This window comes from Haemorhous mexicanus, chromosome 9 (genome assembly GCF_027477595.1).
Source record: "Haemorhous mexicanus isolate bHaeMex1 chromosome 9, bHaeMex1.pri, whole genome shotgun sequence".
NCBI classification, from domain to species: domain Eukaryota; kingdom Metazoa; phylum Chordata; class Aves; order Passeriformes; family Fringillidae; genus Haemorhous; species Haemorhous mexicanus.
In genome coordinates this window covers 21254289-21279484 of record NC_082349.1, presented here as the reverse complement: position 1 = coordinate 21279484, position 25196 = coordinate 21254289, and the positions used below count along the sequence as shown (strand labels likewise).

The window sequence follows — 25196 nt, the reverse complement described above, 5'->3', positions numbered from 1 at the left end:
CAGCCCGCCGGGAGCCGAGCCCTCTTCGTCGGCCACCATGGGGCCCGAAATTCCCACTGGGGGAGTGCCCGGTGACGAGGGCTCGCTCCCTGAGGAAGGAGCTTCCTGCTCAGGTGAGCCCGGGATGGCGGTAGCCGCTCCCGACCGCCGAGGCGGCCCTGGCAAGGTGTGGGGAGCAGAGGGGAGCTGGAGACCGCCTGGCCGGGGTGGCTCCCGAAACCTTCCCTGGTCCCGGGTTCTCTCGGGGGAAGACCGGGGCTCCCTCACGAAAACGGCCCCCACGTTCCCGCTGACATACGTGTAAAGCGCCAAGGAAAACACTGTCAGGTCCTAGAACGATAGCGACTCTTGACGTCTATAATCTTTTGTCAGAAGTTATAGTTTGAAGACATAAAGTTGTGTGCTCAAAGGGGAACCAGCAGCTGCCACAAATACGAAGGAATGCGAGGAAAATTTCTCTTTCCACAGCGCCAGGTATGAGGAAGAATAGTTAGTTCCCAGTCTGTATGGCGGCGTGCCATTCAAAGGGGAGTACGATGAGGGCATCATTCCCGACGGAAAAGAAGATCGTTGTGAGTCGGCAAAAATGCAATAGACAATGAGCCGAAGACCAAATTTCATTTAGCTTAATTATTTAGTGAGTCTTGTATAAACCATACAGAATCTGCACCCTATAACAGAAGGGAAGAGAGCCCCGCCAGCCATGCGGCACAAGCCGAGCGCTGTGGTGGCCCCGTGTCACTGGGTTTGGTGGCCGCTGTCCAGCTGCGATCCCGCAGGAGGAGCGGCCAGCCCAGCGCGACCTCCTCTGCCCCGGGGAGCGCTCCCGCAGTGACAGCACCGCTGGGGAGCAGCGCTGGCATCGGCTCCAGCTCGCCCCGTGTGAAGCTGGAACGGAGTTCTGTCAAGATGTGCGGTGCAAACAGTAAATCATTGGCGTTTACTGGAGTGCTTCTCAGCTGCCTAGAAATGGTGAGTGCGACTTACTTGCTGTAAAGCTATTTTAGAGATTATACTGTATTCTTCGGAAAAGTAAACTAAAAGGGTGGAGCGCTATCAGACATCCGCTTCCACATTGGGATTCCGATACTATCACAGTGTTGCACTGTTTACATATGACTGAAAAATACTTTCAAAGTATGTTAACAACTGCAAACGGGATTAATAGGCAGGTTCAGAGGGGAAAATGCAGAAGCAGTACAATCTGCATACCTGTACCAAATCTCACTGTTTGTGTACTCTTTCATTGCTTAAAGAATCTGAGTAAATATCAGTAAAATGTGTTAGTGCACATAGTATTTTAGGTTGTTGTTAATAACATTCTTAGATTTTTAGTTTTCAAAATAAATATCTCACAATGTATTTCTAATTTTGTTACATCTTCCTTTTCAGATATTTTCAGCAAACACAGGTAACTACTCAAAATGGTTTTGTGGTTTTGCCTGCCTATTTTTGAATGGGTCTGAAGAGAATACCCACTTGTGCTTTTAATAAAATATTCTGTAAGTTCTAGCAGCTTCGTAAACAAAAAAATGTTTTCATGTTTTATTCAGGCTTAAAAAATTACATTGATGTATTTATAAATTTTAAATCTCATTTTAGGAGTCACAATTCTGTTGGACACTCATGCAAATATTCAGACTTGTACCTTGATATTAGTGTGAACCAAGGAGACCACTCAGATGAACAAATTCTGCTGTTCATTATATAGCTGTGGTACAAATGGGATTCACACTGTCCCATATTTACAGCCAATTAATTGTTGTATATTTTAATAATTTAAAAAAAAGAAAAAACAAAAGAAACATCAAAAGAAAACTCCATCACACTCCCTAAAAAAAAAAAAAAACCAAAACAAAAACAAAAAACAAACATACCAAAAAAACCAAAATAAAAACCGCACCAGAAGAAGCACAATCTCCTATGCACAAATATTTCCAAGGTTTTGGAATTTGATACACAGCTACTCAACTAACCATTAACATCTGCTCTTAGTCTCAAGCACTTTCTTATCAGTTACAGTCAGGCACCCTCTTTTGCCCCATTTGTAGAAATGGTCCCAGATATTCTGTCTGACCCTGCCTATGGAACATTTGCAGATGGGTCTTTCACAATCGTGGAGCAAAATACTGCACTATAATTTTTTTAGTTTGTTTTATAATATTATATCTTTTGTAACAATTCATAAACATTTCTGTGCAGGAAATCCTCACCCAGGTCTAAGTCTTGCTAACAGTCCAGTACAGAATATATATATATATATACACACATATATAAAACAGCATGTAGATGTTATAGATGTTGGCACTTAGCTGAGCAGCTGTCTATAAAACTTGCTCAGGTCTCCCAAATCCCCCATGAGCTGCTTTGCTGTGAATGAAGGTACCTACTTCATCCCAAATACTTCTACATTTCTTTTCCTAATTTTATGTAGGATGTACTTTCATTCTTTTTCTTCTTCTAGTGAGTGTTTTGCAGCCTTGCAACATGTGTAATTGCTTTATAAATGCTGATTTCAGTGTGAAAATCCTGATTTCTGAACATAAATTACTTGTGGTTAAGAAATACACGGGTGTAGTTAGTTGTGTGTCTGCAGTACACAAGAGCTCTTTTTGAATGGCAGAGCATAACACCAAAGCATTGTTACAATATTTGATTTGTTGTGTTATTGAACACCCAAGTGTATCTGCTCTGAGCAGGGGGTTAGGTGAGTTCCCCTGATCTCTTCCAGACTAGATTATTGTATGTTGCTTTAATATAGAAATGCCTATGGTTCAGTGTCCTATTTCAGACTGCTTTGTATAAACATATACTTCTTTGTATATATTGCTTTGTATATCCCTTTAGTTAGTAACATAGTTAATTTGCTCTGAAGGAGAACCTCTCAGTGAAACCGAGGTTAAATAATGGTCTTACAACAGTGATTCCAGAGTGTTAGAATATTTTTATGGAAAGATGAAATTTGGTCTAGACTATCACAAGACTGTATTTTGTTAATGTTCACTGAAAGTCCATTTAACTTAAATTTTAATCATTCATAGAAAGTGTAGACTGTTTGTCCTACCTTTTGTCTTTGTGAAATGTTCAGAGCATGCAGCATCCCACAAGACTGTGTTTTCCCACTTCAGTATGTCTATCATTATTTCCATTTTAGCTCCAGATATACCTGTTATTGACCAAGCTTATTCAAAACTTAGCAACAGTATCACAGTGGAATGGAGAGCAGTACCTGGGGCTACTAATTACATGCTTACTGCACAAGATGGAGATTCCTTTGTTGAAACTATAGTAAAAAGTTCTCCAGGCACAGTGACGGGACTGAAGCCTGCCACCTTGTACCGAATCACTGTCAGATCTCTCAATTCAGGAGGAAAAAGCCAGCCTTCACCTTTCAGAAAAGTAAAAACAGGTGGGCTTTCAAAATCTTATGTTAAATTCTGTAATGTTATTATAACATAAAGCATTCATGCATGTACCAGTCCTGAATTATTATTATTTTAAATTGTACTGATCACATTCTTCTTTCAGTTTTTGAAGACTAGAATTCAGCCATCTGACTTAATGACCAGGACAAAAGTCTGAATTAATGGTTTACTTTATGATGGTACAGTAAGTTAAAAGTTCAGCTGGGAGTTTCACTAGAATTTGTATGAATATATGTATTTTACTTTAACAAAAGGCATAACTTGAAGGAATAGAAGAAATAAAGAAAAAACCAAAAGTATAAGATAGGAAGACAATGTGAAACTTAGAGGACAGGAAATGCAATATCTTTGTGGTGATTTTCATTCTTCAACACGTGTAGCCCTTCTCACTTTCTGTACAGCTTTTGTTCATTGTACAACTTTTGTTCATTTCACAAAATGTGTGATACAATAATTGATGCACCAAATCACTTTCCAGATTTGTTCTGTTGATCTTGCATTCATTTCTTTTTTCTGGTTTTGTTGCCACTGAATTTGACTCTCAGGGTTAGTGATCTGTATATTCATTTCAAATTTGGCCTTTTCAAGCTGTCCTACTGAAAAACCTAAAGCATAATTTTGTTCTTTCTCAACAGTCCTGGCTGCTCCGATTCTGTCTGTTCATTCTCCAAGTTGTGACTCCATTGCAGTGAGCTGGAAAGCTGTGCATATGGCAGCTGGATTCTCTGTGTCACTCATGAGATCAGATGGTTTGGGCAGAATGCTGAAGCAGAACACCACCAATACATCCTTGATATTTACAAATCTAGATCCAGGAACTCTCTATACTATCAAGGCTTATGCCTGGAATGCCAATGGAATGCCTGGAGATGATTTCACATATAACCAAAGAACAAGTAAGAAATTTTCTTTTCTGAAACCAGGTCGCATTCTAAGAACAACACAGCAGCAGTATACCAGAAAGTGTTTATGTGTATTTGTGATTGTATTATGTTTTTCAAAGATACATTGAATAGATTTTCAGATCATATTTTTGCCTCATCTCAAAGTTTATGAAAGCTCAGATGACATGGCTATGTTTAGTGAACATTACTGAGGCAAAGATAGCAATTACTGTCACTAAAGTTGTACTTAGGACAGGTCTGGATAAGAGTTATACAAGCTCAGACTGATTTTGAGGATTTTTCTAATTGTGAGAAGCAAATATTCAAATAAGCAGGGAGTTTCAGCCATGGTCAACTAGAACTAATTATTTTAACATGAATGCGGGTAAGGTTTGCACTCAAAAAAAAAGCATTTACTTTGCAAGTTGTGAAAGAGATCATGTCTGTAGGCTACAATCTAACTTATATTTATGTGTTCCAAATTGATATACCATAGGTCCTAATGCACCAGTGGATGTTAAAGTAGCTTTCAATAGTGGTGCTTTAAGAGCTGTTGTCTCTTGGATGCCAACAGAAGGAGCTCTAACTTACAGTGTCACAGTCTCCAGTGGACTCCTGAAACTGAGGTGTAACACATCTTCTGCCTCCTGCGTGGTGCCGTCCCTCCAGTGCAGCTCTGAATATTATGTGTCTGTCACAGCACACAACGATGCTGGATCCAGTGAACCCACTGATGCAGTGAGCTTAAAAACAAGTATGTGTCACTGATTCATGTGTCACTGATTCTTATGTAGCTTATGACATTTTAACGTCTGCTTCTTTAATTTCAAATGTAAATTAATCCATTGCAATTGACAGGTGATTCTCAAATAGTTCTGCTTTTGACCTTTGTTCATGAATTATGTCATATACTTTTCTATTGCAGGGGTTAGACCCTAAACATTTTTCGTATTTCTGTGACAAAAATTTGCAGTGGTGGAAGAAATTTGTGAGGAAATGGCATTAAGAACTGCCTCTGAGCACTGTTCTGGGACACGTCAAGTTGCTAGTTAGAAAGGGGGTCAACAAAAGCACGTTTAGCCAAAGTAACACCACTAGACTAAAGAAACCATCAACCATATCCAGGACAATAGCTTGCTCAGTTCAGCTACAGCACCGCTGCCATGTCCGAGATTGCTGTTTCCTGACCTGTTAGATAAACTGCCCATTTAATAAAAATCTAAACAATTTATTTTTATTATATGCTACTTGAAATACACAACATTATGTACTTAGTTATTTGATGTAACCTGCCTCATTTTGACTTTTGACTGGAGATCAATCATGTGGTGCATCTAAAAGGATGAGAGAGCCTTGTGCCAGAGACAGCTCTTAAGCTGTGGGCTGTAATCTCAGTCAACATTGCTTCAGCTATGTCACATATATTCATTCTAATAGCAGCAAGTTGTACTTTACTGAAATAGAAAGAAAGTAAATGTTATTTAAACAAAAGCCATGGAGTTTGCAGTTTAATGTGGCATTTTGGAATGCCAACAGAAGGGAAACCTAAGCAAAGGACAGTTCTACTCAACCACAGCCAGTAAATTTTATAAAAAAACATAAAGGGTTTTCACATCTAGAGGCTTTTGGATGCCAACTGCTATTCATGCTAGTATTCCAATTATCATCCAAACCTACTATTTGTGAGGGCATACTGTGCCAGTTTCTTTTCAAATATTTCCTGGTGTCACTTTTTGTTCAGAGGGCTCCTTAAACAAATGTCTCTGTAAAACATGATGGTAGCATCTATTTTGTTCTTTAAAAATCATACCCACTTGTCATCTAAATATAAACACCAACGTCTGTAAAGGCAGCTAAGTTGCTGCTTTCTTGATCAAGACAGAGCAACTGTTCAAGCTGAGTAGAATAATTCTATATTCTATATAATTCAATATATCCCTGATTTTCCTTTATTCCCTAGGATTATAACTTCAAGAAAGAAAAAAAGAATTGAGAATTTTTTTGGTTTTTTAAAATTTTTTTTTCAGTTCCTTGTGCACCAGTAAACATATCAATTGAGGAGGATGAACCTGGTCACTTGCTGGTATCCTGGTCTAGCGTCAGTTTGGGTCATTATTACGTGGTTTTTGTGAAGAGTGATGATGGCTTGGAAGTGCACTGCAACACATCACACACTCAATGCCATTTCCAGTCGGACTGTGGTTTCACTTATTTCATCAGTGTCTTTGCATACAACAAGGCAGGACAGAGTCCTTTAGGTGATGTACTCAATTACACTACTGGTAAGTAGCCATGTATTCCTGCAAATTCATTTGGATCCTTTAACTGTATTCATGGTAGAACTGTTTGGACATTTTTATGGGAAGATTATGACTTAAACTTCTATTTTTATTCAGGTTTTGGGCATAACACACAAAGGTCGGCAGAGAAAAAGAAACAGTTCACATTGCAATTAAACTTAATTTGCATAGTCAAGTGCAACAACATGCATACAAATTTGAAAACAGTTTAACAATTCACAATCATCAGGAAAGGACATATGAATAACACACAGACCTGGCATAACATTGGAACTCTAGTCCTGTCTGGGATTTTGGGGGTTTTTTTGGTTTTACCTCAGGAAGAGTGTACCAAAGTCTTCAGCTTCCTCATAGGGAGTTTTCATACTTGAAAAAATGAAAAATATACTAAGTTCAATGGGAAATTTAAAAGAAAATTGTTATTTAAGCACTAGACCTTTAAAATTTTAAACCAAGGATATGCATAATTGCTGTGTCTGACCTAAACACTAGTATGTTCTCTATCGATTTGGAAGGAGTGGTACTGAATTAATTTAAGTAAATCTGGGATTCATTGGACTGTTTGCACAGTACTGGTCAACTTTGGAGAAGACAAGAAGCACATAGATAAATGAAACAAGGCTTTTATTTGCACCAGTTTTCCACTCTCATTCGGGTTTCCCTGTCTGCCTTTTCTGTTCGCAGCTCCTTGTTGCCCAAGTGACTTCAGGGCCGTGTTCATATCAAGCGACACGGTGCGGGTCACCTGGGCTCCTGTTCGAGGCGCTGACCTGTACGAGACCCGAGCAGCTGGCGGCAGCGGTGTGGTGCTCTGCAGGGACACGGCCACGGCCTGCACCCTGTCGGCCCTGCGGTGCAGCGCCCCTTACAACATCACCGTGTACTCCTTCAGCGAGGCCCGGGGAGGCAACACCTCGTGTGCTCCTCAGTACGTGGCAACAGGTAGTGATCGCTCATTCTCCTGTAGCTGAAGAAATCGTTATTATACAGCACAGTGATTCGTGGATAAAAACATTACTGGAGTGCTAAGTTGCTGTTTACTGTTTTACTAAGTTCACCGATGAAAATATTTTAAAAACCAAAAAAACCCAGCAACTCCAAAACTGTAAGTCCTTAAGAATATACTATAAGAAGAGGAACTTATATCAGATTTGTATTGAAAGCTTCTGATAGCTCCAGTACTTTGAAAATCAGAATTACAATTTATATACAAAATCCTTACATGGTCTGTTCTGTCACAATTTCTAAATTCTCACCAGGAGTAAAGCATACAAAGATCATATACTTTTATGAAGTAATTTGTCAGTTCTAACTGGAATTTAATTTTCACATGTAACTTTTATAGTATGCATAAATAATCTGTTTAAATACTGTTAATATGAAATATTTCAGCTCCCTGCAGTCCTGAAATTAAAAATATCTCAAAGGAGGGTCTATCTGTAATCAGTGTGCAGTGGCAACCTAATAATGAAGAAGCAATGTACGTTGTCACTGCCAGAGGAGAGGCTGGACTTTGGCATTGCACAAGCACCAGGAATTCCTGCACCCTAAATGATCTTCCCTGTGGATCTGCTTTCTCAGTCAGTGCTATAGCAAGATCGCCAGCAGGAGAGAGCTTACCAAGCTACAGTATCCCTTTAGAGACAGGTATGGGGAATTGTATATAGTTCAACATACTTAGCAGCATAACATTAAAATAGTTCTATGACTCTATGGTTTTGGCTATTTTTATTTACAATATGTACTATGTATTGCTGGATGCCCTTTTTGTAAACCTGTCTGTATCTTTGTGTGTGACAAGGAAGGGTCATTTGGCAGTTGCCTCAGACTGAGAGGCCTTAGTGCAACCAATTATCTTCTGGCACAGCTAACTAAAATGTAATAACATAAGCCACAAATGCAATGCATAACTTCCTCATCAGCATTTTGATATTTAGTACTACCAGGAGAGGCAATGAGGTAATGTCCATGTCAACAAATAAGCAGTTGTAAAGAACAGATTAAAGAACATCCTACCCACTATTCCTACTATTAATTTGTTAACAGGTTTTGTCCTCTACCACCTCTCCAGGCAGAGATTAATATACACCAGGATCTATTTTTAACATGCAGTTTGGCTGCAGTCATTTTACATTGTAGAGGAAGAGACTTTAAACAGAGACAGAGCTGGACTGAGATATATGATTTGAGGGGTAGAGACAGATCCTGCTTAATTAAACTACAGATGTACTCTGATATTCTGATGAAAAATCTTAGTAATTTTTAGAATCTTGGTGAACAATCATTTTATAATTCCAGGGTTGTAACCCATAGTTAGAGACAAACTGATCTTACATTAACATTCTGTTTATTAGAAGCTTGCCAGCAGAGTCAACTATTTTTCAGCATTCCTGAAAAATATGCAGTTCTTAATTCCTTTAATCGTGATCATATACTATTGTACCTGCAACTCTCCAAATACCTTCAATTTTCCAGGTACAAAACAGAATTAACTTCTCTGGTTTTTGTTCTCTTTCAGCTCCTTGTTGCCCTAATGACCTGATACTAACTCAAGTGACACAGTCAGTAACCAATATCAGCTGGTCTGTTGGGAGGGGTGCACAGACATATGTAACAACACTGGACTCTCCAAAAGGACAGGCAAAGTGTCACACACTTCAGACCTACTGTCTCCTGGGATGTATCACATGTGGCACCAACTATACAGTGTCTCTGAGAGCCATTAGTGAGACGGGTTTGACATCCAGCTGCACCTATCAGGGATATTCTTCCAGTATGTAAAGCTCCATAAAACGACTCTAAATAAAACTTTTCTTTCCTAGTTCAGTTCAAGAATTATTTTGGCTTTGTGAAAGAATAATTTTCTCTTTTAAATGCTGGTAATCATAGTAATCTGGTTTAAACTGCAATCTAGAAATTTATAATACATTATGAGTTCACAAAATTTGCTCATGAATGTTTCTTACTTTCTTAGGTGCTTGCTGCCCTTCTGGGGTGAAGCTCTATAGGCTCAGCAACAATGGCATCAGGGTGTTCTGGCGAGCTTCTGATGAAACAATAAACTACAACGCTGATTTACGTGGCTCAAAGGGCAATTTCAGCTGTACCCCCAGCTTGGGTCTCAGCCACTGTGATATCACCAAGATACCCTGTGGGGATGTCTACACTGTGGTGGTGGCTCCAGTGACCAACAAGGGGCCAAAGCTCACATTCTGTCCTAAGAAAATATATTCAGGTAGAATTTCAATTTCTTTGACTTTTTTTTTTTTTTTTTTTTACGCTAGATGGCTACAATGTAATACAAAGTTATGCAGGTAAAGGTGGCATGGAATAAACCTTTTCTGCTCTAGTGTTGATTGCAGAGTAAACTTTATGAGTGTAGTCTTGCAATATCTGTGATGGGAATTTCACAGCAGCATTTTGGGTCTGGGCACACTTATCTGCACAGGTACCTCCTAACTGGATCACCCATATCCTGGTGAATATAGAAAACTTAATGTTCAGTTGGGAGGTTAGGAATGGTTATAATATACATGCAAATAAATGAGCATTTTGTTTTACGTATTTTTAAAACAAAGAAACTGCAATAAATCACTCCTAATCACATTTTTTAAAGTAAAATTTTTTTTAAAGGGCAAGAAATTACTTTGGTATTCCCAAGGTATGGATTTAATCCTATATAAAACTACTGCTATCTGATGAGGTTGCATAGTAGTATAGATGGATTACATACTGCAGACTAATAATATTTTGCAGCTTACAACCTGACATCTAACACTTGTACTACTGTTTCATGTCATTTCAGTCACCTGTTCTGGAAGCTCTGTTGGAATGGGTAAGAGCAGTACATTCATTAAAAATTCCTGAAGTTTATAGAATATTTTTGCATCATCTTCAAATAAGATGTACATAACATATAGATTTGATAGTCAAGGCTTCTGGTAGTGTTATACAGATTTATCTTGTCCTCTCCCCCATTTTTTAATGTATAAATAAAAAAAAAAAACCAACAAAACCTTATCTATATTGTGGCCTGCCTACTATCATGCATGGCCACAACACTTACTACTAATTTGATAGCACATAATAAAAGGCAGGATTATCTTTTGTAGCCTTCCCACATACCATTAAAAATGAAACTAGGTGATACTTCTGCTTTCTATTTTTAAAAAGGTAAAAAAACCAAAAAAATGTGGCTTACCTAAATCTATTCTGCCTTATTTCTTCTGGGTTTCAGCAGGATAGTATTTTATTTGCCTATGTAAACTGCTAGAACTTCAAAATCAGCCACTGAAATAAAAATTTCTCAAGACAGTTGCTTTTCCATAACTGGAATAGTCCTTATGTCCAAATTCTTTTACAGTTATTTACAGAGGAAAGGGCAATGCAAAACACATCTAGATGAAATTCTGGTTCAGATAAGGAGGTAAGTTATAACAATCACAATTCATATTAGAATGTATGATCTAACTTTTCCTGCTGATTAAATCTTTGGGATTGGAGGGAAATGCTTCACCTGTCCTGTATATCACAAGTGGTTTGTTAAAATCCATCATACTAACCTCTGAAATCTCTTGTAATTTATTTCTATTAGCATTACTGATTTGTCCTCTCCTCCATTTGTAACAACTTTCTTTCACTTTGTTAAGCCTTCACTTCACTATGCTGTAATTCCCCAGAAAAGCCCTTAAAATCCAAACAGATAAAAAATATTCTTCAGCACTCATTTACTTTCTCCTGGTGTTCTGGACTACTTTCTGCTCCTGTCTCAGAGGAATGACAAGAAACTGCTACTGACTTTTTTCCCCCAAGGTTGATCTCCTTTTTGCTGCTGTTCACCTACTGCTATCCTGGATGTTAAGGTTGTTCATAACACCATTCTCCCTAAATGTTATTTTCAGTCTTTTTTCCCCTGAAGCTGGAAAGACACATCTGTGCTTAAGTGCAACATTCACAGCTGCTTTAGGACTGGGAGCAGGAAAGCTGAACACCTGAGACCATATCTGAGACCTAATCCAGGCAGGACCTTCTCTCATACTCCACAGTGGTTACTTTGTCAGCCGAGTTTGAAAGCAGAGTTTAAAGTCAATTGCTTGACAAACCTGTGTCATCTAACAGAGTCTTTGGAAGCTCATGTGTACAAAGGTATCCAAAGACAACAGGGTTTCTAGCCCTATTTTCAGCTTATAAAAACAGACTACCCATTCTGGAAATTGCCTTTCTTCAGGGAACACAATAGGTGTTAAGTATCTCAGCCAATGCTTCTGATCACTTACACACAATCTCAAGGGAATCTCACCTCAAGGGAATCTCACGCTTCAGTTAAGTTGCTTGTAGATGGCCCAAGAGTTGCATGCTGCTTCTTAAAACATGATCTGCATTTAGTCACGATCAAACAAGTCCTTCTTTAGGAAACATTATTTTAAACTGCTCTGCATTAGTTACTAGAAAGTTGATTTTATTTCTCACTTAATTAAAAAAAAAATTAAACAGCCTTCTTTCTTGAGGGTTCTCTATCAGTATTTCTTTGCAGACATCATTGCCAAACACTGTCACCACAGTGTCAAGTGTTTAACTGGGCTTTAGAGATCTAAAGCAATTGGTTTATTTTGGAACCAAATTCAAGCCCTGAACTACTGCTTTTCACCTAAGCAATTCAGATAATTCCATGCTCTAACAGTAACTCTAATGTACTTAAAGCCATTCTAAACTGTTGGTGTATGTTTTCTTAATTTTCTCTGAGAATTAACAACTCAATTACACACGACAACAATGCTGTAGTACTCAGCTCCTCTCTCTTTTGTCACTGAAGTGTAATTGTACCAGAATGTATTATTTGTCTGTTGGGGGAAAAAAAAGCAAAAAGCTAAAGAGGAGTAATGATTTCAAGAAAAAACACATTGATTCAGCTCTAAAAAAATGTAGGAGATGTATACAATTAACAAAGCAGTGAGGAAAAGCAACACAATGAAACTGAGCCAGATACACACCTCCTACTATGGCATTGTGTAACCTCAAGGTGTTTTTATTCAGGCATTAGACATTGTCTTGTAACAATTGTCCAATAGTTAACACTGCTGATACGTGAAACAGCACTGGAATTCACTGAGCTGATTAAAAAATTTGGTCAGGATTGGTTGCAGGTTCTCTCCACACTGAGGCAAACGCACGTTTATGGGTCATGCTGGCTTCAGATCACAGGAAAGGACAATTAAATGTCACGTTTTTGTAGATCCTGTTTCTGTACTAATTACTCACATGAAGCTCTGGACTTCATGAAGCCAAAAACCCCCTAGCAATAAAATTCTCAACTGAACAAACAATAAAAATCCTACCAAAAAACCCCAAACAACCCAACCCCACTGTCTCTTGAAAGACTAGAGAACCAGGAAAATCCCTGTTTGAAGGCTTGCAGGTAGGCATGGATATGCTAAAATGGATGTTTTCAGAGCAGTATCTGTGAAATCATGTGGACTAACTAATTAGGTGATTAAAACTATCTAGGTTATTTTATAGTAGATGACTTCATTAAGGCTTACTTAATAAAAAATTTAAATTCAATGCATAATAGTAAAGATGTATTTAGTTGGAATTACACAAATATGAACACTTGCAAAAACTTTGTATATATTATTTAAAATATACAGTATTAAGTTTCATCTGACACAGAATAATAGCTCCAAACTTAGATTTCAATCCACTGAAAGACCTTGCAAAAATCTACCCTTCAGCTGATTTCAGACTCAACCCAAATTTACTGAGATTGAGTGTTCTACCACCTAAATATTGCTGGTGAAGAGTAAAAGAGATAACAACAACCTCATTGCAAAACATCAAAAGTGGCACTTAAATGCTGTTTTACCCGGCTTAATAGCTGGTGGTCATCCATACTTAAAGCTACATGCGCTGCACAATGGGGCAAAGGGTTCAAACATCTAAAGCCAGCAGAATTCATCAAATTCCTTCAGGTTCCCCTAAAGAGGGGAACTTGTATGCTGTAGGAGGTTACTAATATTATATTCCAGTACTTAGCATTGGAGCCACAGGAAATTTCCAAGACAGATGAGGCTTCACAAGGATAACCACCCTAGGCTGTTATGGACACATGGCATACTATGCAAACTTCGGGTTCATAGTGCTTCGGTCATGGTCATTTACCCTGAGAACTGAAGAGTGAATGCACCGACTAAGAAACAACAGCTCTGCAACCACAGCTAAAATTGGCAGAAATTTTCTTCTAATGCCCCTGAGATGAAAGTCCAGTGCACCTGTACTGCACTGCAGCAACTGCACAGAGCGGACAGCACTGGCACCTCCACTGGCTCACCCCTGCTCATCAGAGCTGCTTTCACAGCCCTGCAGTTCCTTCTGCTTTTTAAGGAACGGTACATGAAATAATAAAATGGCATCAGAAGGACAAAAAGGAATTAAGAGACTCTGGATACAAACTGAAGAGCTGTATGACAGTAAATCCTAAGGATAACTTTAGACAGGTGTCTTGATTCAAGTAATTGTCACAGGTCGTGGTTGGCAGTGAATATTGCGCTATCCATTACACTGCTAACTCAATCGACCGTATTAAATTCAGAGGTCAAAAAGGACTACTTATAAAATAGGAAAATAAAAGCACAGTCCTGAAATTACTGCACTTGAAAAGAGATACTGGGACGAGCCAGTCTTTGCAGAAGCTGTAGCAAAACATTCACCATCTTTGTTGTAGCGAGACAGTACTTGTCCATGCTCAGGTCAAAGATTGTCTCTCAAATACCTGCATTTTTTCCTGCAAATAAACCATTCTTTCACTGTATTGCCCACAGCCTCAGAAGAGGAAGAGCCCTGAAGGAACAACTGGAAATCAGGAATCTATTTTCCCTGACAAAACACTGGTTCTGCAGCCTCTCTGCCCAAGAACATATTTGTTTCAGAAACTGAAGGTTAAAAACAAGGCCAAAAGCAGCCCTCTAGACACAAACAAGATAAATTAAAGTTGCCCGCACTGGACAGAATCCATGCAATCCCTTGGCAGACTGCAGAGACAGTTCCAGTTATCTACTAGACAGGGTATTTTTTTTTCTTCTCCAATCTTAAATGAAAGGTCAGTATTTTAGTTTTACATTGCAAGACAATGAATTTGTTGAAGCTTAAATTTTGTTTCAAGTTCAGACTTAAAATCAGGTAACACAAATATAAGCAGACAACCTTAACAACGTCAGTACTAAAAAATGTTGACTACTAAGGATCATGGTGATAAAGACCATTACAGTTCAGAAAACAGGAAGAGAAGGGAGGAAGAAAAAAAGTTTACTTCTTGGAATACTATGGAATGAAGTATACTGTTGGAAGTCAAAACACAGTTTTCCCTGGATGTTTAGAACAAAATATGCCTAGATGACCTGCATCACACCGAAGCAAAAGAAGGCACAAATACTGTATTTCTACCCTCAGGTTACTCCATGATTGATTCCCACTTCATATTCTTCCTATCTTGGGGCTGCAGCATTTCTTTTGTTTGCTACATCTTCATTGTAAGTCACTTATTACATAAAAACCCTTATTCATACAAAGTGTCACTTGTTCTGAAAATAAATGTGTAGGAACTGAAGCACTCTTTAACTGGCAATGAACGTGCAGGGAAAAGCTGACACTCAATGCAAAGGAATTAACTGAGTTTATTCCAGGTGGTTCTCCTCACTGAGTATACAAGTCATCAGAATTATCTATGAAATAGACTTGGACGTTAATGATATGATCTTTTTCTATAATGCATTTTGGTTTTTCCTTCTAACAACCTGTTTAAAAAAAAATCTGCCCGATGAAATGTTCAGCACAAACTGTGATCTTTACTATTTGTAGAAAATATGAATTAAAAAAGGACACTATCAGTTAATTCTTATTTTAAATGTTTACACTTATAAAATGCTTTGGAAGCTTGAAACTGAAATCCTTTGTGATATTTTTCTTCTTCCTACCTCCCTCTTCCCATCTTAAATGCCTTTATTAACCCAGGATTATCATAAATGACAGAGTGCAGCTGCTTAAAAACATTAAAGGACCACAAATGGATAAACTATGTTTTTTTTAAAAAAAAAGGAAGCTTACATGGATTTTCTTCAAACAAATAAAATGCATAGATGGCTACGGTACTCATCCGTCAACCTTTACAGTGTCCGCTTGAGGTAGCCTTTCTACAGAATAACTAAACAAGCCCCAACATCATCTAAATCCTTGCATCAAAACCACTATCTCTGAAAGTCCACTCAATTTAACACCACTGGTGATCAACATAATACATTTTAAAAGCTTTGGACAAAACAGCAGATACAGTGGGCATAAATGTTAGTTCTAAATCTGCAGCCCTCAATGTACATTGTACGCACATAAATATCTCAGCTATAATACACATTCCAGATCCATCCCTAAAAGCCATACTATTATGGAAAGCACAGCCATGCTAACTTCAGGATACAAACCATAATTCCACGTCTACAAAAGGAAAGTATAATTAGTGGCAGTTTATTGCCTCATACAAATTTAACCAACATGGCAACCATGCCAAAGGAATTAAAACATTTTCAGGACATATGTACAGACTGTACATTTCAGAAACATCTGAACAATAAAAATGCAAGAACAATCTCGGCATTACAAATTAAACTAAACAAATGGTTTGAAACCGTCAATGCATTGAATGGGTTTACAAAGGCACTTCCCTACTGAAAATAGGAAATGACAATCTGCAGCCTAGAGGGAGGTTGGAGAAGAGTGCTCATCAACTACTGCACAATCTCAACTTTAAGAAAAAATAAGCAGGATTTAATCAAACATTTATAGGATTCAATGTGATCCACTTTTGAAAGAATTCACACAGTCTCATCTTTGTTTTTCTGTTGCTTTTCTTGGCTCTCTCGTTCTGTACTTTGGCTCCTTCGACGATCATGTTTGTCAGAATGGTCCTTGCTATCACTGTGATCATGTTTGTGGGAACGTTCTTTGCTTCTGCTACGCTTCCTAGATTTTTCTTTGCTGGGACTCTGATCTCGTTTTCTGGACTTCTCAACACTATCTGTTCTTCCTCTGCTTCTGCTTCTACTTCTTTTACTTGACTTCTCCTTATTTTCATTTTTATGTTTACTTGATTTTTCTTTGCTCCTGCTTCTGCTGCGCTTACCTGTGTTCCTGCTTCGGCTCCTACTCCTATGCTTTCTTTCCCGGCTTCGACTTCTACTATGCTTTCTCTCTTTTTTGGAATCCCTCTTGTCATCGCGGTGTTTCTTCTCATCTTTGTCATCCTTGTGTCTCCTCTCCTCTGTGTCACCCTTAGTTTTCCTTTCTTTTGACCTTTCTCTAGATCGATCTTTTTCCCTCTCACTACCTCTTTCCTTATCATAATCTCTCTCTTTTTTCCGACTCCGCTCATTTTCTTTCTCTCGCTCCCTGTCCCTGTCTCTTCTATCTCCTTTCCTGTCACGACTTCGACTCCGGCTTCTGTATCTGTCCCTGCTTCTGCTTCGCCTCCGTTCCAGCGAGCGATCAGTACTTCGAGATCTCCGCCTTTCTTTTTCTCTCTCCTTTGCTTCACGTTCTAATCTCTGCCGTTCTCGTTCTCTTTCTAGTTCTCTATCAAAACTAGATGATCCATGGCCTTCCCGATGGTGACTTCTGCTTCTGGATCTTCTGGGAGACCTCCTGGGACTGATGGATCTTGGTCTTGGAGACCTTTAAAAACAGAAGACATTCTATATGAAACACCTCCTTCAATAGTTAAGAAATCCTCTTTCCAATTTCTACTTTACAGACAGAGCTTGTACTTAATCTAAAATACAAATTATCATCTGACTATTTTAATCCACTAGCATCCATAAACTGTTGCCTTAAAACTTATTTCAGTGAAAAGCCAACATGTTGCTGCTAATAAGTAGTTCAATGTTGAACTTTTAACATTCATTTTTAAAATAATGTTTATGTAACCTTGAACGTCTACGTTCTGCGTGCCGGTCTATTTCTTCCATCCCCTCCTTGCCATCTTTCTTGATTTTTCTAGGTCTGCTTTTAATTTGCTGGTCAATGGCTTTCTGGACTGGCACAGGAATTCTTGGAAACAACGTGGAAAACCATTCAAGCTTAGTGAGGAAGGAACGAAGCATCTCCCCTATGGTCATAACGCAACCCCCACCTGCCTTGACATCCAGGTCCTGCAAAATACAAGCAAAAAATATCCTGATGGTCAAAAATATTCTTAACCGATTAAAAAAAAATGCTGCTACATTACTGTCCTATTGAAGTCTCATGATTATGAAAGTTTACTTGTCTCATATTCTAATACATTTCCTTAGAGAAATTCAAACTCTGCACCCTTTGGATTTGGCAGAATGTTACAGATAGGGAATGGGACAATATATATGCATGCAGGCACATACTAATCCTGCAGCCATCTGGATGGTAAGGGACTGTCGATGAAGAGATTAACACAAAATCCCCTTACACGGTCTGGTTATATGGTATGATCTTGCATTGTATTTAAATGCCACAAAGTTGAGAAGTCCTCTGAAACTACATTTAATACTCCATTTTGTGGATATACAACTGTGTACCATCATACCCAACCCTGTGGCCTAAATAATTTATGAACTACATCATTGCCTATCTAAAAATGATCACAGAAAAACCTCTAGTACAAAATGGCATCCTAACAGAATTGGAAGCAATAGCAAACCAACTGCCATGAAGCAGTGAGGTTTCTAATTTAGAAATATGTAAAAAAATAAATAAATGAACAAATAATTGGAAACGCATAATCCATGATGACCATTGTCTCTGAAAAGGGTCATTACCGCATGAAGGCCTTCTTGCTATGCCCTCTCACAGCTCAGGACATGTTAGTCAGCTATTGTCAGTCCCAAACCTATAGTGCAAGCACACAAGGAAAGTGAGATTTGTTATCTAAACAGGAAGAGAAAATCTGAACGTAAAACTGCTTGCACTCACACACATTTAAGTGTTCAGATATACAGTTTTTCCAAATATAATCGCTGCAGAGATCTAAAGAAGAAAAAGAGGAGTTAAACGTAGCACCTGAAGAGTACGAACAGTTAAACAAAATAAACATAAGAAGCATTCTGAAAAGTAACTGTGTCCTGGGAAGGTTTTCACAGCAGCATGACAAAAGATGAACTGCTTCCATATTTTTAAGAACTGGAGGGGAAAAAAAATCCTGTAGGTTTAAATAATTCCATATTTAAAAATTTGCTTCATCCTACTGAGTTTGACCAGGACTGGTAAGACACTTAAGCAGCCCCAAGCAGGTGTTCTACATAACACAAAGCTACCGATAGCAGTGGGAAAGAAACACTAATTCCAAAAGTATAGTAGGAGATTTTAAGCAACAAGAAATAAGCACATCTTGACACCAAGTATCAGCAAGAACTGAAATGTATAAACTAAAAAATATGCTTTGAATAATGAACCAGTTAAGACCTGCACAATGCATTGCACTTGTGACTGCTGTACTGTCCTTGAAATTGACTTTGTGGGACCCTGAGAAAGGAACTGACGTTGGGGATCCCCAACGCTTCTCATAAATTACAGTCCATCATAGTAGAGAAGAATTCTTATTAGCTAGCCCCAGCTGGGGGAGAAGGACATGACACTGATTCAAGTCCAATTTGGTTTCATTTTTGTTAAAAATCTACTATAGCATGGGTTTACCTGAAAGCACCAGTTGTTTCCTTTGCTCAGTGTTTTTGATACTTAGCATGAAAGAAGCCAGTAAATAAATACACTGCACTGCAGTTAAACACAGTTGTAATTAACACTATTTTTAATACCAGCATCTGGACATCATTTGCAACTACAACATTTGAAACTTCTTCAAGTAGATGCCTACTGTCACACTGAAGACGACAAGTGATCCTTCCAGTTCTAGTCTTAAATTTAGAACGTCATCTCAAACCTGCTCAATGAATCCCAACTGCAGCAGTATGTAGCAGACTGTGTATTCAACTTCATAGCCCAAGAAACCTCACCCACCAGCTCCCTACTGTTTCTCCAAAGAGTAAATCAGGACTAGGATACCAAAGCTATTCTCCTATCTGACTGAATAATAATGCAACCTCTTTACTGAACTTCTTCAGTTAGCAACTCATCTCTTTATCTGCCCCATTAACCAAGACATTAAGATTCCAGAAAGAATGCCACCTTATGCAGTAATCCGCCTTTTTGCTTCTCCTCTGAAGAAATCCTGGGTTTAGTCATTCCAGGACACGAATAATAACCACTGAGATTTCTGGCAGAATTTTCCAAGGTGAATGTTGGTTTCTACCATATGGTTCCTACTCTTTTATGTAAGCATCAATTCCCCTATCCCAGTAATAAAGAGATAATACAAATTTAGCACTTGCATGACTTACTACACCTTACCTAAAAGTAACTGATTTTAAAAACCACACAGAAGACACATTCACACAGCCTGCTATATGCATTCTGATTCAGTACACCTGTTCCACATGGTTTTGCAAATCTCACACAGCATCATCTTAACCCATGAAAAAATCTGTTAGATCTTCAAAATCTAAGACAAATTACCCAGGTCCCAGCTCAAACCTGTTTCCTGCACTAATTAACATACATAATGTCAACAAGAACATAACATTGTAACATTCAAACTACAGAAAACCCTATCAAGCAATGTTTAAGCCTCAAGTAGTAACATGAAAGGAAACAAAAGAAAATAAATTATTACCCTCGCCGACATACCTCTTCATCATCAAGAAAGGATTCAAACCAGTCCCATAGATCTGTAGGTGGCTGTGTGTACCTTTAAGCACAAAAACAATATAAGATTTTAATACAGCTTTCTGCATATTAGACCAGTCATTAGTTGATGATATTGATACTTACCTAATATACATAAATCCAAGAGCCCTAATATATGGGGAGTCTGTATGAGTGATAAGGCCCATCACTTGTTTACGAGTGAGCTTCAGTGTAAATAATTTGTAGAGCAGACAAAAAGCAGTAGACACAATTCCTCCAGTTCCAACACCACGCACCTTTCAAAAGCAGAAAGTAAGGTGAGGATGCAGAAAGTCATAAATACATTATCCCAAACCTACAAAAGATATGAGAACTAACACAGGATAAAACCTAAATCTACAAACAAAGCTACGTGGAAAAACTACTGACACCCACAGCTTCGCAAGTGAGAAGGATGTATCTACTCTCTGTAATAAATATTTTATATCTAGAGACTGAGCCAACATACAAGCACATTTTATCTATGCTTTGAAAAGTTATTTACCAGACAGAAAAATTGAAGAAGGCACGTACTTCTACTTACCCCTCCACACATCCCTGTCTGGCCTGCTGTTTTTCTGCTGCCCTTTTCCCATGGTTCAACATGTGTTACCTGAAAGGGTGAGGTGGGGGACAGGAGGAAAGAAAGAAAATTACAATTACAACCTTCATAATGTTTAGCTGACCACACAAGCCTGATTTAACAATGGGTATCCTAAACCAATCTTCAGAAACTGTCTTCTAGCAAATTCAAGATTAAGTCTGCTTTGTCATTAAAGCAAAGCAAAGCACTTGGCTATTTTAATTACCACATTAAGAAATTACAGCCAAAATCTTGAATGAAATTTATAACCAAACAAATCCCATAACCCCAAAGGAAACATCCATGCTTATTCTATACTCCACGTACTTTCAAATACTTTATGACTAAACCCCAGCATTACTATTTCCTTGGGTGATTGGACAACTGCCTTTACTTAAACCATCTCCTTACAAGTTTAGTGATAACTGCTGATGACAGCTACAAAAGTCAAAATACACAGTCTCATATTCCTAAGTCTCATTTTTGAAGTAAACTTAACTAGAGATTTCTTTTCTTCATCACTTACTATAAAGAGAAAAGAAATATGTTTATCAAGGGTAGTATTTTAACATAAAGTCAATGCCTTTTCTCTTAGACTGCAGGGATATAAAATTTGCCCAAGACAAATCTTGTGAGATACACTTAGGGATGAGTGCACAAACAAAGTTAATCAACACCATTCATAAAACTTGACAATAAGAGTCATAAACAAGCTCAGAACCACATAACTGCCTATGCTACATCTGAAATTCTGAAATCAAAGAAGCAATATCTGGCTCAATAAACAAGTATATTTCCTAAACACATCAACTTAAAATATATGTAAAAGACAAAAAAGGGTACAATGGTGCTACAGTGGATTGGGAATAAGAGTTCATGCTGTAGGATACTTCACAAATTAAGATTCTTTAACAATACATGAAATAAAACCAATTATGTACACAATCACAGGACATCAGAGACACACTAACAGAAGTTGCTGAACTGTTTGTTTGGATTTTTACAGTTGCTGTCTTTGCCAAACAGGAAATATGAGAGATGCTAATACTGTAGAATTCAAAATCCACTATGACTTCCTGTACTGTTAGCATGAGAAGTTCACAAATACTACACAATAATACTGCCTATCCTTCTGGTTAGGTTATATAGTATTGCCTCTCACAGGAAATGAAAGTATTTTTTAGTCAAAGGATTGACTATCACAAATGCTAGTCTTCAACTTTAATTACAGTCAATATAAACATGCTGGTTTTGACAGGTATCAATTAAATAACAAACCCTGAAAACAATATTCCTTTCAAAAAGGAGTAATTAAAGTTTTGATCCCACAAAGACTGCTTTGCATGCTTAACTTGTTGGAAATACAAAGATGAAATGAAGCTGAGGACATGCACATGGGTCAGGGAAAAAGAAAGAGGAAGTCCTGCACTTCGTAGATACAGAACTGAAACAGAAGCTCAAAATTACAAATTAATTAATTCAAATATCTGGACACAATCCATATCTCCAAAGATGGTGCTTATCACTAGCTGCCTGTTTGACTTACAGTCATCTTGCCTCATAATCCAGCAACCAGCATTCTAATATTTTCTAGAAGAGCCACTTGTTTCTTAGACAAATACACTTGAAGATACAGCTGCTATGACAGGTCATTAAAAAAAAAAAAAACCCAACAACTCATTAAAAAAAACCAAACCAAACAAAAAAAACTAACGAAAAAAAACAAAACCCCACGGCAATTATTCAGGAATCTTAAAACATGAAGAGAAATCAGATCTTATTAATATCAATGAAGCAGCTGAACCATCAGGCTATCTTCTCCCTCACAGCCATTACTCATGAGTGAGTAAGGGGCTGAGTTTTCTCTTTATTTAGCATGCAGTTTTGAGTCACTAACTGTCATGTTCAGTAAATAAATCAGATCAATATGTAGGTTTTTAATGGCTTGTAAAAATTCTTCCCAAATTTAAGATAAAAATGAAACAGTAGGTCAAGCAAATGAACTATCTGACCTCCTGCTGCTGAGCTCTACCATTACAAAGATGACCAACTGCACCAAATACTTTTTAGTGCATCTGAAGGGGTTCACTTTAAAAACAGACTAAACTCTCAATTTTTCTGAAAATATGTTTCATAACTTTCTCAGCTCTAAAAATCAATTGTGTAAGTAAACTCTGCTACTTTCCATTTAGATAGTCATGAGTCTCTCACACATGAAACATGTAGTAAATTAACTGGAGAGATACTGCCGACAATATATGTTACAGTAAGTATTAGGAGAAATAAATAATCAGCTCCAAATGACAGAGCACAGGCAGAAAAAAGCTATCTTTACATGAAAAAGCAGCAGCATAAGTAAGCACAAACTGCCAAAAATCTCAAAATACTGTGGTGGAATTATTTTTCACAATTATGGTGCCTTAAGTAACTTGATTTGGCTTGGCAAAAAGCTACCTTTGCTTTTTATTTTATTTATTTCAAGTATACTGAAACCCACCAGCTGACACAATAACATTATCAAGCAAAATGAATTCACCTGAAAAAATATGCCAATAACGACCAAAACACAGGTGACTATAAATGAATTATCTAACCTTGAGTTATCTAAATTTTGGTCTCGTTATCAGAACAAAGAAAGTGGCTGCGTTGATTAGCATTAATTATGCATACCTCTACCTGGGAGAGTGGCTTGATGGAAGCCTCGGTGCAAAACTGATTCAATCCTGCTAACAAAACAAGAACCGAGACATGGGTGCCCTGATACAGACCATTCATCTCCCCAGCACATCTTACCTAACGCCAAGAGAAGCACTAAAACGAACTCGTTAAGTTGTAAGCTGAGTTACGGAGGAGGGAATCCTAACCTGGAACTGAGAACGAGAGCCACACGCAGACACCCAGGGTGACCACCATCCCTTCTGGGCGGTTACGGGGCGCGCAGGCGGCTCCGTGCTGTGGGGAGGGCCGGCTCTGGCGGCGGCACAGATCTGCGCCCTCCCCGCTCTCTCCGGCTGAAGGCGCAGCCCTCAGACGGCCATTTCGCCCCCACCGCCCCGGCTCACGCTGCCCTTTTCAAAACCCATTTACGGCTCGGCAATTCCAAATCCGACGCGGAACACGCCTCTCTGGTGAGGCAGAGAAGGCAGAGCCTTGGATTCCCCCAGCTCAGCAACACAAGTGATACTTACTCCCATCCCTCACCGCAAGATAAGGGGCGAAAAGGCGCGGGCCGCAGCCAAACCGGGCCCGGCGCCAGCGCGGCCCGCGGGCTCACCTTGAAATAGATCTCGTCCACCACTTCGTGGTACGTCTTGAGCTCGTAGAGCTGCACCTTGAAGTAGGGCGACGAGAGGATGTTCGTGAGGATCATAGGGTTCAGATTCATGGTCTTTTCGTTGCCCCACAACGGTAGCACGTTGCCCTGCTTGCCCGAGGCCGCCGGCTTGGGGCCCCCGCTCTGCAGCGGCTGCTGCACGGGCGGGACGGCGCCGGGCGGGTGCTGGGCCACCTGCTGCCCCTGGCAGTTCGCCACCGCGGGGCTGTTGTTGGCCATGGCGGGTCGGCGCTCGGGGCAGGCGGGCCGCGCACACGGAGCGGGGCCGGCGGGCGCTGCCTCAGCCCCGACAAGATGGCGGCCGGGGAAGTGACGGCGGCGCCTTCCGGGGCCGCGTCACCGACCCGCGGGGCGCGGTGGGGAAAGGGCGAGGGAGCTGCGGAGCCTTGCGCGGCCCCGCCCACCGCCAGCCCGGCCGTTTGTCGCGGCTCTGACCGCCCTCGCTTCGCCTCAGCTCGCCTCGCGGCAGTCCGCGGCCCTCCGGGAGGGACTTCACCGCCCGGGAGAACGAGGGGACTCTGTGACCCGAAGGGGTGCAGCTGCTGACACCGTCACACGGAGTTCAGCAGATTAAGCCCCGGATTGACAAAGTTGAATATTGGTTTGCTTGGTCCCTTGTCGGTGGTAACGAGGCCACGGCACAGCTGGCGCTAGCCGCTTCTGCCTCCACAGCAGTGGAGAAGCAAAGGAGTCACAGAATGACTTGGGTTGGAAGGGGACCTTGAAGACCATCCATCTGGTTCCAACCCCTGCCGTGGGCAGGGACACTTTCCATTGGACCAGGCTGCTTCAAGCCCCATCCAGCCTGGGCTTGAAGGGAGGGGGACATCCACAGCTTCCCCACTGCGGAAGGGGAAAGGAAGACATACTGGGCCCGTT

The 25196-nt window shown here is 39.5% G+C and overlaps 2 protein-coding genes across 5 annotated transcripts; one reads left to right on the top strand and one right to left on the bottom strand.

The window, feature by feature from the left end:
• Positions 1 to 58: 58 nt before the first annotated feature.
• On the top strand, positions 59 to 16251 carry FNDC7 (fibronectin type III domain containing 7). 4 transcript variants are annotated; one of them, XM_059854437.1, is made up of 13 exons: positions 61 to 972; positions 1393 to 1411; positions 3155 to 3409; positions 4061 to 4321; positions 4806 to 5063; positions 6337 to 6591; positions 7294 to 7551; positions 8002 to 8256; positions 9128 to 9382; positions 9584 to 9844; positions 10415 to 10444; positions 10973 to 11035; positions 11511 to 16251. In XM_059854437.1, the coding sequence occupies exons 1-12, from the start codon at positions 910 to 912 to the stop codon at positions 11008 to 11010; spliced, it is 2208 nt and encodes a 735-aa protein (XP_059710420.1). In that variant the 5' UTR covers positions 61 to 909; the 3' UTR covers positions 11011 to 11035; positions 11511 to 16251. The 4 variants fall into 4 exon arrangements, with proteins under 4 accessions (XP_059710418.1, XP_059710420.1, XP_059710419.1 ...); XM_059854436.1 differs by having other exon boundaries at positions 10973 to 16251; XM_059854435.1 differs by lacking the exons at positions 10415 to 10444; positions 10973 to 11035; positions 11511 to 16251 and having other exon boundaries at positions 59 to 972; positions 9584 to 10306.
• On the bottom strand, positions 16107 to 24622 carry PRPF38B (pre-mRNA processing factor 38B). Its single transcript, XM_059854450.1, has 6 exons — positions 24258 to 24622; positions 20945 to 21013; positions 20506 to 20657; positions 20362 to 20422; positions 17578 to 17801; positions 16107 to 17325 (listed from the first exon to the last, which is right to left on the bottom strand). Exons 1-6 carry the CDS (start codon positions 24534 to 24536, stop codon positions 16470 to 16472), a joined length of 1641 nt encoding a protein of 546 aa, XP_059710433.1. The 5' UTR covers positions 24537 to 24622; the 3' UTR covers positions 16107 to 16469.
• Between the last annotated feature and the right edge of the window lie 574 nt (positions 24623 to 25196).